The sequence below is a fragment of the Stegostoma tigrinum genome, chromosome 3 (assembly GCF_030684315.1).
Source record: "Stegostoma tigrinum isolate sSteTig4 chromosome 3, sSteTig4.hap1, whole genome shotgun sequence".
In the NCBI taxonomy this organism is placed as follows: Eukaryota; Metazoa; Chordata; class Chondrichthyes; order Orectolobiformes; family Stegostomatidae; genus Stegostoma; species Stegostoma tigrinum.
In genome coordinates this window covers 127,807,526-127,822,096 of record NC_081356.1, presented here as the reverse complement: position 1 = coordinate 127,822,096, position 14,571 = coordinate 127,807,526, and the positions used below count along the sequence as shown (strand labels likewise).

The 14,571-nt window shown below is 45.4% G+C and overlaps 1 protein-coding gene across 5 annotated transcripts in view; it reads left to right on the top strand.

The window, feature by feature from the left end:
• The window catches only part of palld (palladin, cytoskeletal associated protein), a 402,860-nt gene that overhangs the window by 204,582 nt on the left and 183,707 nt on the right, over positions 1-14,571 (top strand). For all 5 annotated transcript variants that reach the window (XM_048528001.2, XM_048528003.2, XM_048528004.2 and 2 more), the window contains 3 exons: positions 8,423-8,485; positions 12,505-12,646; positions 13,467-13,490. In XM_048528001.2, coding sequence (XP_048383958.1) covers positions 8,423-8,485; positions 12,505-12,646; positions 13,467-13,490 — 229 coding nt within the window. The remainder of the gene's footprint in view (positions 1-8,422; positions 8,486-12,504; positions 12,647-13,466; positions 13,491-14,571) is intronic.

Below are 14,571 nucleotides of genomic sequence, written 5' to 3'. Positions count from 1 at the left end.
GACTAACAACAGGGGGTATGTAATGGCAGGCTGCGTGGTAACAAGGTCTGGTGTGTGGGGTGGGGGGCTGGGACGTGAGAGAGTTTACGTTCTGCTCACAAAAAAGACCCTGAACTACCTGTTGCGTGCCACTTCAATGCACCACCCTGCTCTCCGGCCAACATCTCTGTCTTTGGCTGGCTACAGTGTTCCAGCGAAGCTCAACGCAAGCTGGAGGAACAACCCCTCATTTTCCATTTGGGGACACAACAGCCATCCGGGCTCAATATTAACTTCAATAATTTTAGGGCCTAAACTCTCCCATGTCCCAGCCCCCCACCCCACACACCAGGCTTTGTTACCACGCAGCCTGCCATTACACACCCCCTGTTGTTAGTCACTAACAGTCCCCATTAACAACTATTCACCCTCCCAGCCTGATGGTTAGCAACTCCTTTGTCTGTCCAACTGTCTTTCTCTATCTTTGGGCTCTATCCTATTGGTTACTCCCTACCCCACCTACCTCCCTGTTTTCTACATATAAACTGACATTTTCCCAGCCACCATCAGTTCTGAGGAAGGGTCACCGGACCTGAAATGTTAACTCTGATTTCTCCTTCACAGATGCTGCCAGACCTGCTGAGCTTTTCCAGCAACTTTGTTTGTGTTCCTGATTTACGACATCTGCAGTTCTTTTGGTTTTATCTCATCTACCTTCTCGGGCTGTGGTAAAAGATCCCAGGTCACTGTTTGGAAGAATACCTTGGGAGTTGAGCCTACTTTCCTGACCAGTATTTAGCTCTCAGTTAACATCACATAAAAGGAGAAATGGTTTGGACGGTAATCAGGTGTAGAGCTGGATGAACACAGCAGGCCAAGCAGCATCAGAAGAGTAGGAAAGCAGATGTTTCGGGCCTAGACCCTTCTTCTGAAGATGGGTCTAGGCCCGAAACTTCAGCCTTCTTGCTCCTCTGATGCTGCTTGGACTGCTGTGTTCGTCCAGCTCTACACCCTGTTGTCTCCAGCATCTGCAGTTCCTATTATCTCTCGGTGAAAAGATTTATGTGGTCGCCTTAAACCAGTGTTCTTGGGTGACCTCTCCAGGAAGGGAAACAAGTCTTCTTTCTCCACTCCAGGCCCTTCATTATTTTGTACACCTCAATTAAGTCATTAAGTCAGTTTGCCGAGCCTCTCAATGAGATCTCATGCATACACTTCCGTTTCTAGCTAATACTGAAAATGTGCATCAAAGTCAGCTAAAGAGGACAAATTTTCATTAATATAGCACCTTTAACAGCCCAAGGATGTCTCAAAATGCTTTGCAGACAACATTATAAATAGAAAGATTGGTCACTGCTCCAGTGTTGAAAGGGTGCCAGCCAATTTTACACATACCAATATTCCGTAGAAAGCAAGGTGATCCAGCTCTACACCTTGTAATCTTTTCACCCAGTTTGATGTCTGGGGAGAAATCCTCAACACATTTGTGAGGAGATGTCTGTTCTCTGTAAGAATAACAGGGTGATAATGGCAGGGGATTTTAATTTTCTAAATATAGACTGGGACTGCCATAGTGTTAAGAGCCTGGATCGAGAGGAATTTGCTAAGGGTGTACAAGAAAATGTTCTGATTCGGTATGTGGATGTACCTACAAGATAAAGTGCAAAACCTACCCCAGCAGATGGTGGAATATGAATTCAATTGCTTTTCTAAAATCTGGAAGTAAGAATCTACTGAAGACCATTGTCAATTATTGGAAAAACACATCTGGTTCACGAATGCCCTTTACAGTGAAGGAAACTGCCATCCTTACCTGGTCTGGCCGACAATGTGGTTGACTCTGAACTGCCCTCTGGGCAATTAGGGATGGGGAATGAATGCTGGCTTGACAGTGATGCCCACCCAAGGAATAAATTAAACCCTCTACTTCATAGTGTCACGTGCAAGGCACACGTACACAGAGCAGGTGCAACATTGAAAGGGGGTTCTGCAGCAAAGAGATCTCCAGGACTGGTTGGGAGTGGGGAGTGGATTTCAGACAGGGAGGGTAATTGGAAAGGAGGGGCGGATTTAAAAGATGGCCAGATGGGGATGGGCAACTGGATCAGTAAAAGGGGGACCAAGGGGTTTCTCCCATTTCCTATTCTTCTCCCCAGCTCTCTCCACACAACACCCTCACACTCCTCCACCCCACAGATGCACAGTCTTTCTCTTAAACCCACGCACATGCTCAGTCCCTTCCGCATACACTCTCACACACACACACACACACACACACACACACACACACACACACACACACACACACACACACACACACACACAGTCCTTGGAATCCCTCCTCCTAGATCATCCCCGCTCCCACTCGCTCCCTCCATGCACCTTCCAGGTTCCCACAATCCTGAAACCATGCAGCGAAACACTTCAATGAATCTCATTCACTAGCACAGTATAAACATCTCCCTAGAGCACACGGCACATGCTCCCAGTGTCAGCAGTAACAGCATTTATGTTTAGGTGATAATGGGAACTGCAGATGCTGGACAATCCAAGATAACAAAGTGTGGAGCTGGATGAACACAGCAGGCCAAGCAGCATCTCAGGAGCACAAAAGCTGACGTTTCGGGCCTGGACCCTTCATCAGAAAAGGGGGATGGGGGGAGGGAACTGCTGTGTTCATCCAGCTTCACACTTTGTTATACAGCATTTATGTTTACCTTGTTTTACCTCACTCTATAGTCACATGACAGAAATTATCCAACTCTATCAGAAGTGGCGCAGTCATTTTTAACAGTGGCCTTGAGACTATGTATTCCCATGGTTATGTGGCAAATAACCTCAAATACACTCTGGTTTCTGACTCTGCTGGAAGTGGAAATGGGTTCCCATTATTTAATCTAGCAGCACCAACCCCACCTCCAACAAAACACAGCTTGCCTCATAAATGTGATCCAATTCTTCTTAAACCTTTTGTGCTCTGGGGAAAACACTCTCAATTTCTCGACTCCTTCCATCCTCTAAAACAGCCCCGGACACTGTACTTTGGGAATGGTAATGAGGCCATGAGAAAAGATTTACGAACTTGGTTCCAGGGATGTGAAAATTCAATCACATGGATCGATTGGAAAAGTTGAGTCTGCTTTCAGTGGAACAGGAGAACTCTATTCAGCCCATCAAGCCTGATTGCCCCTTCAACGTGTTTATGGCTGCTCCAGCACTTTACGCCATTGATAATCAAACATTTATCAAGCTTGGCTTTAAACATCCCAAAGTCTGAGCTTCTTCAGCCCTTGGCGGGAGAGAATTACAAAGATGCACCACCCATGAGTAAAACAAAATAAATCATCTTGGATCTACATGACAGTCCTCTTTATTTTTAAATTGTGTGCTCCCTGGTTCTAAACTCCAAAACTGGAGGAAAGGTCTTCTCTGTGTCTATTCTGTCTATCCCTTTAAGATTTTTGTTGGTTTCAGTGAGATCGCATCATTCTTTGATACTGTAGAGAATTCAGACCCAGTCTGCCCAACCTCTCTCCATAGGACAGTTCCACCATCTCAGATACAAGTCCATTGAACATTTGAAGAAGGGTCACTTGACCCAAAATGTTAACTCTGTCTCCCCATAGATGCTGCTAGACCTACTGTGTTTCTTCAGCACTTCAGGTTTATATTTCTGATATTTAGCATCCACAGTTCTTGTGGTTTTTCCGTTGAGCTTTTGTTATACTCCCTGTAAGGTAAGATGATGAGGCATAGATAGAGTAGAGAGTCAGAGGCTTTTTCCCAGGCAGAAATAACTATTACAAGGGGGCATAATTTTAAGGTGACTGGGGGAAGGTAAAGGGGAGATGTCAGAGGTAGGTTCTTCACACAGAGAGTGGTGGGCATGTGGAATGTGCTGCTGGCAGTGATAGTGGGGTACTTTAGAGGCTTTTAAGCAACTCTTGGATAAGCACATGGAGGATTGTAAAATGTAGGGTATGGAGGGTAGATTGATCTTAGTAGGATAGTAGGTCGGCACAACATCGTGGGCTGAAGGGCCTGTGCTGTATTCTTCTATGTTCTGTGTTCTATGATCTTCAGATCTTTCCTTATGTAGGGAGATAAAACTGTGCTCCTTTGAGAACAGAAAGTTTGTGAGGAGATTTGACAGAGATCATCGAGGTCATTATGTATCTAGACAGCTAAATAGAGAACGACCATTCCCAATGATTGAGGCAGATTCAAGGGAATTGGATCATTAGAGGGAGAATTCCTCAGGTAGTAGGAAGGAAAGAGAAAGTGGGAAAATGTGTTTGGCTAAGTTTGTAGAGAGCCAGTATTGACACGATGGGCCGAATGGTCATCTGTGGTTCAGTAACCATTCTGCGAAATGCTAGCAAATGAAGCTCGATTAATTCAGGATATCTGGTCAGCATGCACGAGTTAGACTGAAGGGGCAATGGGAACTGCAGATGCTGGAGAATCTGAGATAACAAAGCATGGAGCTGGATGAACGCAGCAGGCCAAGCAGCATCTTAGGAGCACAAAAGCTGACGTTTTGGGCCTAGACCCTTCATCAGAAAAGGGGGATGTGGAGAGGGTTCTGAAATAAATAGAGAGAGGGGGGAGGTGAACCAAAAATAGACGGAAAAGAAGATAGGTGGAGAGGAGAGTATAGGTGGGGAGGTAGGGAGGGGATAGGGGATTCAGTAACTATTCTCCTGACCCATTGTTCAAGCCAACCCCTAGGCAGAAGGCAAATCTGAGGGAGCTGTCAGGCTGAGTTTGGCTGAAACCAGTGTAAGGAGTCAGCGGAGTCGATCAGAGGAAAATGTGTCAATGGGTGCGATTGCTGCAGGGAGCAACAGTTTTGTCACAAAATAAATATCACTAACAATGATGATTGAGGACTGGCAAATGGAGTTTAATTTACATAAATGTGGGGCGTAGCATTTTAGAAAGGCAAATCAGGGCAGGACTCATACACTTAATGGTAAGATCCTGGGGAGTGTTGCCGAACAAAGAGACCTTGGAGTGCAGGTTCATAGTACATTGAAAGTGGAGCCGCAGGTCGATAAGATAGTGAAGAATGTGTTTACAATCCGACCCCACCACCCAAGACATTTTTTCCATCCCCACCCCTGTCTGCTTTCCGGAGAGACCACTCTGTCCGTGATTCCCTTGTTCGCTCCACACTGCCCTCCAACCCCACCACACCCGGCACCTTCCCCTGCAACCGCAGGAAATGCTACACTTGCCCCCACACCTCCTCCCTCACCCCTATCTCAGGCCCCAAGATGACTTTCCACATTAAGCAGAGGTTCACCTGCACATCTGCCAATGTGGTATACTGTATCCACTGTACCCGGAGTGGCTACCTCTACATTGGGGAAACCAAGCGGAGGCTTGGGGACCGTTTTGCAGAACACCTCCGCTCGGTTCACAATAAACAACTGCACCTCCCAGCCACGAACCATTTCAACTCCCCCTCCCATTCTTTAGATGACATGTCCATCATGGGCCTCCTGCAGTGCCACAAGGATGCCACCCAAAGGTTGCAGGAACAGCAACTCATATTCCGCTTGGGAACCCTGCAGCCCAATGGTATCAATGTGGACTTCACCAGCTTCAAAATCTCCCCTTCCCCCACCGCATCCCAAAACCAGCCCAGTTCGCCCCCTCCCCCCACTGCATCACACAACCAGCCCAGCTCTTCCCCTCCCCCCACTGCATCCCAAAACCAGCCCAGCCTGTCTCTGCCTCCCTAACCTGTTCTTCCTCTCACCTTTCCCTTCCTCCCACCCCAAGCCACACCTCCATTTCCTACCTACTAACCTCATCCCACCTCCTTGACCTGTCCGTCTTCCCTGGGCTGACCTATCCCCTCCCTACCTCCCCACCTGTACTCTCCTCTCCACCTATCTTCTTTTCTCTCCATCTTTGGTCCGCCTCCCCCTCTCTCCCCATTTATTCCAGAACCCTCACCCCATCTCCCTCTCTGATGAAAGGTCGAGGCCCAAAACGTCAGCATTTGTGCTCCTGAGATGCTGCTTGGCCTGCTGTGTTCATCCAGCTTCACAGTTTATTAATGTGTTTAGTATGCTTGCCTTTATTCGTCAGTGCATTGAGCTTAGGAGTTGGAAGGTCATGTTACAGCTTTACAGGCCATTAATAAGCCACTTTTAGAATACTTCGTGCAATTCTGGTCTCCCTGTTAGAGGAAAGATGTTGTGAAACTTGAAAGAGTTCAGAAAAGATTTACAAGGATGTTACAAAAACAAAGTTGCTGGAAAAGCTCAGCGGGTCTGGCAACATCTGTGAGGGAAAAACAGAGTTAATGTTTCGGGTCCAGTGACCCTTCCTCAGAACCGGACCGGAAACATTTACTTTGTTTTTTCCTTCACAGATGCTGCCAGACCTGCTGAGCTTTTCCAGCAACTTTGTTTTTGTTCCTGATTTACAGCATCCACAGTTCTTTCTGTTTTTACAAGAATATTGCCAGGTTGGGAGGGTTTAAACTATAGGGAGAGCCTGAATAGGCTGGGACCGTTTTCCCTGGAGCATCCAAGGTGAGAGGTGACCTTATAGAGATTTATGAAATCGTGAGAGTTAATAGACAAGGTCTTTTCCCCAGGGGAGTCTAAAACTCGAGAACATAGGTTTAAGGTGAGAGAGGAAAGATATAAAAGGGACCTGAGGGGCAACTTTTTCACACACAACGTGGAGCATGCATAGAATGAGCTGCCAGAGGAAGTAATGGAGACAGGTGCTATTACAACGTTAAAAGGCATCTGGATGGATATATGAATAGGAAGGGTTTAGAGGGTTATGGGCAAAATGCTAGCAAATGGAGCTTGATTAATTCAGGATATCTGGTCAGCATGCATGAGTTGGACTGAAGGGGCAATGGGAACTGCAGATGCTGGAGAATCTGAGATAACAAAGCGTGGAGCTGGATGAACATAGCAGGCCAAGCAGCATCTTAGGAGCACAAAAGCTGACGTTTCGGGCCTAGACCCTTCATCAGAAAAGGGGGATGCGGAGAGGGTTCTGAAATAAATTGAGAGAGAGGGGGAGGCGGACCAAAAATGGATAGAGAAGAAGATAGGTGGAGAGGAGAGTATAGGTGGGGAGGTGGGGAGGGGATAGGTCAGTCTGGGGAGGACGGACAGGTCAAGGGGGCCGGATGAGGTTGGTAGGTAGGAAATGGAGGTGCGGCTTGAGGTGGGAGGAGGGGATAGGTGAGAGGAAGAACAGGTTAGGGAGGCGGAGATGAGCTGGGCTGGCTTTGGGATGCAGTGGGGGGCAGGGGAGATTTTGAATTCCACTGGGAACCCTGCAGCCCAATAGTATCAATGTCGATTTCACAAGCTTCAAGAATGTTCCTGGGATCGGAGGGTTTGAGTTATAAGGAGAGGCTGGATAGACTGTGACATTTTTTCACTGGATGGTACGTGGCTGAGGGGTGACCTGATAGAGGTTTATAAAATCATAAGGGGCATACATAAATGAGTAGCAAAGGTCTATTGCCTCGGGTGGGGGATTTCAAAACTAGGTGACATATTTTTAAGGTGACAGGAGAAAGATTTAAGACCGACCCAAGGGGCAACTTTTTCACACAGAGTGTGGTTCGTGTGTGAAGTGAACTGCCAAACGAAGTGGTAGAAGCAGGTACAATTACAACATTTAAAAGACATTTGGACAGGTATATGAATAAGAAAGATTTAGAGGGATATGGGCCATACGCAGGCAAATGGGACTAGTTTAATTTGGGAAACTTGGTCGGCATGGACAATTTGGACTGAAGAGTCAGTTTCTGTGCTCTCTGACACTTCAGTCCCAAAGGAACACAAAATCATGGCATAAATTGCTTGTACTGGCCCTGCAGTTCTGCCTTGTAATTGAGTGAGTGTGGTTAGCCTCTGTTATATGGTTAAGGCTCAGCTTGGAACTGAGAGGCCCCAGTGCTCTCATTGCATTTAAATCTGTCAAGCTTCAAATGTGAAGGAAATTCCAACAGGTGCTGGGTTGCTACAAATCCCTGACAAGGAAAGATACAGTTTATAGTCCGTGACCACTTGGCTGTAGATCACGCTGATTTGGAGTTCGTGCAAGCTATTTTGTTTCGTGTCATTCCTGTCTGTTGGTGACCTGCCGTGCAGTTGTTTGCAGCGAAGAGCTGCCTTGCGCCTACATGGCTTGTCTCTCAAACATGCAACTGTAGCTGACAAGCCTCCTCTCCAAGCACCCAGCTCGGCCTTTTGTTCTTGCTGACTCGCTTAAGTGCACCAGCAGATGTGGAAAGCTTCCTGTCTGTAAATAACAAAGTAACAAAGCCGGCTGGCTATCGGAGCCTTCACAATTCCTCCTCTGTGTGTGGCACAGCAGCCTGAAATTGGCTTGGCAGAGGACACGGGCCTTTCACTCATGTTTGTTCCTTTGTTTTTGTCTCAAATTTAAGGTGCAGAGCCCAACGTCTTGCCTGCACATCCAAGATGGAGTCTCCCCACCTGCGTTTACAAAGGTCAGTCTTGTACAAGCCATTGCAGCCAAAAGTCTGTTGGGGCTGGGATCACGGGGAGAATTAAAAGTCCAAATTTCTCTGACTTGTCCCACGGCCACTCAGCGAGGCCAAGCGTAAGATGTTCTACCCAGGTTCGCTGGGAACTGATTTATCCGGGGTTACAGAGGTCAGCAAGGTGGGGGAGGGTGTGAGGGAGGGTGGGGGAAGGTAAGGCATCGCTGAGGCCTTGCTTCACTTCTTCTTATTGCACTGGTAAGCAGTAAAGGGTTATGGTGAGCATCCTTCAGTCACACCTCACACAACAAGTGTGCCCCTGGTCAGTCAGCGTGACCCACAGTTGAAGAAAGGCTCTGAAGGAGGGTCGCCTAAGAAGATAGCCCAGACCCTTACTTTTTCCTATTTTGTAGGCAAATGTCAGGCGTTGCATTCCAGATGCAATGTGATCAAGCTAGCAGTGTTGAGGCAAACGCACACTTTATTCATACACTTCAGTTAAAATACAAAAGAAAGAACGTTACAATGGCTCAGTGGTTAGCACTGCTGCCTCATTCCACCTTCAGGTGACTGTCTGTGTGGAGTTTGCACATTATTCCCCGTGTCTGCGTGGGTTTGCTCCAGGTTCCTCCCACAGTCCAGTGATGTACAGGTTAGGGTGGATTGGCCATGTTAAATTGCTCATAGTGCCCAGGGATATATAGTCTAGGTGGATGAGCCATGAGAAATACAGTGTTATCAGGCTAGGGTAGGTTGGGTGGGTCTTGGTGAGATGCTCTTCGGAGGCACAGCATAGACTTGATGGACCAAATGGCCTGCTTCTGCACTGTAGGGATTATAAATTGAAATGACTTAACTCTGTTGGAAAACTTAATAGAATAATAGATTATTTAGCTACTAAACAGTAACTGTTCCAATATAGTAACATCCCATAAACACACCCTTAGCAAGGCAAATTTAGTAAAACAGTTTGTCTCACGTACAACTCTCCATGCCAGGAGGAAAAACATCAAAGGAAAACTCTGAGCGAGAAAGGAGCAGGGAGAGTTGTACTTCATCTTCCAAACACTGCTTCAAGACCCCAGCAACTGCTCCTGAGAAACTAAAACTAAAAGTTTTGGTTCTGTGGGGGCATTTGACCCACCCATGTAGGCTGCTTCTATTGTTCCAACTTTGTTTAAAAACCCCAAGGCCTTATAAACTACTTATTATATTGGCTCTGAGTAGACCAATCAGTGCCTCTGCTTCAACCTTTCTTTATTAGAAAAAACGTTCCAGGACAAAATATACCTCTTAAAACCATAGTATTGTCAAATCCCCAAATGTTAACTCTGATTTCTCTCCACAGATGCTGCCACACCTGCTGAGTTTCTCCAGCAATTTCTATTTTTGCTTCTGACTTCTGATTTCTAGAATCTTTGGCTTTTTTTGACCGCAATAAATGCAGAGAAAGAAGGATGGGTGGAAAATAAAGGAAAATGAAAAGCTAACAATTAAAGATAAATATTAAAAGAGAAGTAGCAATGGAGATGTTGGAGGCTGAGATGTTATCTTCATTCAGTCGTGAGGTGTGGACACCACAGATAAGGCTTGCATTTACTTCCTGCTCCTAAGTTTCCCTTGAGGAAGCTTGGGTCCAACTGAGTGGTTTGCAAGACCACTTCAGAGTTGCATGTAGGCCAGACCAAGTAAGAATGGCAGATTTCCTTCTGGGAAAATCATCCATTCTGCAGTTTCGCAGAAGGAAATCCTGACGCCATTCTTGCCATCAGCTCTTTCCTCCAGCCTAGTTTTAATGAATTGAGTCTAAATACCCCAGCTGCTGTGGTGGGGCTTGAACCCACTACTTCAGAGTAAAGTGATCATTAGAGATAAAAAAGATAAATACTGAAAGGATGAACAAAAGAAAATTCAAAGCCGGAGTGGAAATTGATGAAGAACCTCTGGACACTGGGCAGTATCTGTGGAGAGAGGAAGACAGTTAACATTTCCAGTCTATTATGACTTTTTCCAAAAAAAAGGTAACCAAGGATGCTGGAAATCTAAGGGAAATTAGAAATCACTGGAAAAACTCAGCAGGTCTGGCAGCATCTGTGGAGAGAGAAACAGAGTTACTGTTTCTGGTCCAGTGACCCTTCTTCAGAATGATTTCAGAACTGACTTCACACTGGACTCGAAACGTTAACTCTGCTTCTCTCTCCACGGATGCTGCCAGACCTGCTGAGTTTCTCCAGCATTCACTGTGTTTGTTTCAGATTTCGGGCATCTGCAGTATTTTGTTTTTACATTTAAAAAATACACACAGTTTGAAGTCCAATCATCAGTGTGGTATGGCATTCTGATATCCTTGTTTTTGGGGAGCCGAGATTTGAGTTCGAATCATAGAATCCACTAATTCTTTAAAGAGATCCTCCACGGACCCATCTGCTCCCATAACCCTGCATTTCCAATGGCTAATCTGCCTAGCTTGCACATCCCTGGACACTATGAACAATTTAGCACAGCCAGTCCACCTAATCTGCAACACCTTTGGACTGTGGGAGGAAGCTAGAGCACCTGGAGGAAACCCGCACAGAGACTGGGAAAAATGTGCAAACTCCACATAGACTGTGGCCTGAGGGCAGAATAAAACCCAGGCTCTCTGGCGCCATGAGGCGGCAGTGCTAACCACTGAGCCACTGTACAATTCAAGCATCATCAGCATTCCTGCTTCTCAACCTATTTTCAGAAACTGTAAGCCATTGTTTAATTTCCAGCTTCCTACCAGAATACAGATGTTTTCTATCAGCATGGGGATATCTGTTGATCATGGCTCTAACAGGAAGCCAGTCTCTGCAGGTTGGCGTTGGAAGCTACAGCGTTCTCAGAATACCTAACAGAAACAGACCAGGAGGGGACAGAATCTCCAACCTGCCAATGTTTTCTGCAGAGCAGGGCTGGTAACTCAAACAATGCCGCCATTATCCTCAGCTTGAATTCCGTGGTGGGGTGTCAGATCCTGCCTTGGCACAGTGCCTGGTACCTTTGCCATCACAAACTGTGGTGTCTCTCTGGGCTGCTTTGCTCAGCTCCACGTCCATCATGTCAACCTGAGGCAAACCCTTTCTGTGCTGCGACTCCGGCTCTGAAATGCTTTTGTCGCACGGGCTTTTCCTCATTTTGGCGGTCCTGTCAAATTGGCTGCCTGTTCTGCAGAAAGTTTGCTGTCAATTGCTGTGCTTTTTGGAGGCTCAGATTTCACCCCCTTGCCCACCATTAACAGTACACCCCTAGCTTCCTGACATTGAGAAATGATGTGGAGATGCTGGTGTCAGACTGGGGTGGACAAGGTCAGGAATCACACGACACCAGGTTATAGGGCAACAGGTTTATTTGAAATCACAAGCTTTTGAAGCTTCAGTCCTTCTTCAGGTGTTAATGAGAGAGATATTATCATACATGGAATTTATAAGTAAAATATCAAAGGTTCACAACATTGATGAGGATATACTAAACAAACCTACAATGCTGTCGAATCTTTAATCAGTTAGAAGGTTTTAATTGATTAATATGTATGCGTACATGATTAAAGATTTAGCAGCATCTTAGGTTTGTTTAATACATCCTCATCAATTTTTTATGTTTCTATGACTCAGGGACCAGAAAATGTAAGAGCAAAAGTAGACCATTCAGCCCATTGAGTCTGCTGTGCCGTTAAGTATGAACATGGCATATCTGAAAATCCTCAACTGCATTTTCCTGCCTTCGTCCATGATTGCTTTACTGATTAAAAATCTGCCTCTGTCAACTTTGTATATGCTTGATGATCAGCCTTGACAGCCCCCTGTGGTAAAGATTTACATGACGAGGGCAGTAGGTGAGTATTATTTAAGCATCGTGTTTCTGTGACAGGAGCTATGTGGGTTTAGTTGGAACATTGAAAGTCGCCTTGGATACAGACAAAATGTCTAATCTTTATAGGACAGTAAAGTTGTAAGAAGGGCAGGAAAGCTGGGTTATTACAGACAAAGCTTGTCTCGCTGCAGGTCTTACAAGATATCAGTGCCTCTGAAGGCCAAGTGGTTGTGCTGGAATGTCGAGTTAAGGGGACCCCTCCCATCAAAGTACAGTGGCTGAGACAAGGAGCAGAGATTGAAGATTCTCCGGACTTCCGAATCCTTCAGAAAAGTAATGAATACGTTACAGACGCGGGTTCCACTCAGGTTTTGTTTTTCTCAGCACAGCCCTCCCGAAACAACAAGTTGAGGAATTTTATGTAAAAGTCAATTTTCGCATGCTAGTTTGAAAACTATTCTATCAGAACCAAATGGATTGCAGCTCCAAACCTAAGACGTTACTGTGCAGGCTTTCAATCACTGCACCGTTTTTTTGCAGACCTTCAGAGAAAGTGCAGAAAATTAGTTTTGTTTGTCACACAGACATCAATAAGGAGCATTTTAAACCCTGTCATGTGTAATCTTTTTCAAGCTTTCTTAAGAAACTGACTCTTGTACATTAGATTCACTAGCGTTGCTTCTACATCTCATTTCCTTTTTAAATCATCTTCAGTTAACGCTGGTTTAATCACATAGAAACTAGGAGCAGGAGTAGGCCAATCGGCCCATCAAGCCTGCTGTGCCTTTCCAATATGGTCATGGCCAATTACGCTTAGTGAGTTAGACATTACCTCAAAATGCCCCAGTGTTCTTCAGACTGAACTGTGTTTTCTGTCTTAAATATCATAAATATTTTCAATATTTGCCAATTCCCAATGACTGGAAAAGAAAAATATTCGGAAAACATATTGCAAAACTCCAGTTTCACATTCAGGAATATGTGGAAATTCGATGATGTTTCATAAAAACCCATGCATGTTTGGATGTGGACTGTACCCAAAGCAGAGAGTCTGCACCCAAGAGCTGAACGGGTTCACTTTGAAAGGACAGGAGCTAATTTGCTGTCTCTGCTTTTCTGTTCCATGTTACCTCGATCCTGGTGTGGTTCTCAGAGCCTCGATCAGCCACCGAGCCTGGTAAGGTCCTGCAATTGTGATTATCTTAAATATAGCAAGGTTGTTGAACGTGTTTATTGTCTTCTGTTCTTTGCTAACCCACTTTGAGGGGTGGACTAACCTGCCATGGACATCAGGGGTTCAAAAAGGTAGCTCGCCACCAACTTCTTCCTTAAAGAGAAGAAGGTTGAGAGGTGACTTACTTGACACATATAAGATAATCAGAGGGTTAGACAGGGTGGATAGGGAGAACCTTTTTCCTAGGATGATGACGGCGAGCACGAGGGGGCATAGCTTTAAATTGAGGGGTGAAAGATATAGGACAGATGTCAGAGGTAATTTCTTTACTCAGAGAATAGTAAGGAAATTGAACACTTTGCCTGCAATGGGAGTAGATTCACCAACTTTAAGTACATTTAAGTCGTCATTGGACAAGCATATGGACGTACATGGAATAGTGTAGGTTAGATGGGCTTCAGATTTGTATGGCACAACATCGAGGGCTGAAGGGCCTGTACTGTGCTGTAGTGTTCTATGTTCTATGTCCTTGATGGGTAATTATGAATAGCTGAGTCAGCAATGCCCTCAGTCTCTGAATGGATAAAGCAAAAATGACTCCGCTCAGGAAACCTATAAGAGTCTGTAGCTGTATAGTGTAGCAACACTCAGAGTTCTGTTGAATGGGAGATTCCATGATTTTGACCCAATGTCAATGAAGGAATGATGATCTGCCATGAGCCAGGACAGTGTGAGGTCAAAGAGTATGGTCAGGCGAGTTCCATGTTTAATTATTCAGTGGTGGTTCAGTGCAACTGAGTGATTTTCTGGGCAGTTCAGGGAGCAGTTGAGAATGAATTGCCTTGCTGTGGATCTGTAGCCCCTGTGCATAGACAGTACGTTTCAAACTAATGCAACAGAAACAGAAATTGCTGGAGAAACTCAGCAGGTCTAGAGGCCTCTGTGGGGAGAGAAAACAGAGTTAATATTTCAAGTCCAGTGACTCTTCGCCAGAATTCAGTTTCTGATTTTGTTTCAGATCTCTACAGTTCTGTATTTTTTTTCAAATTTATGCATTGGCTGACTGAATAACAGAGAATAAAAG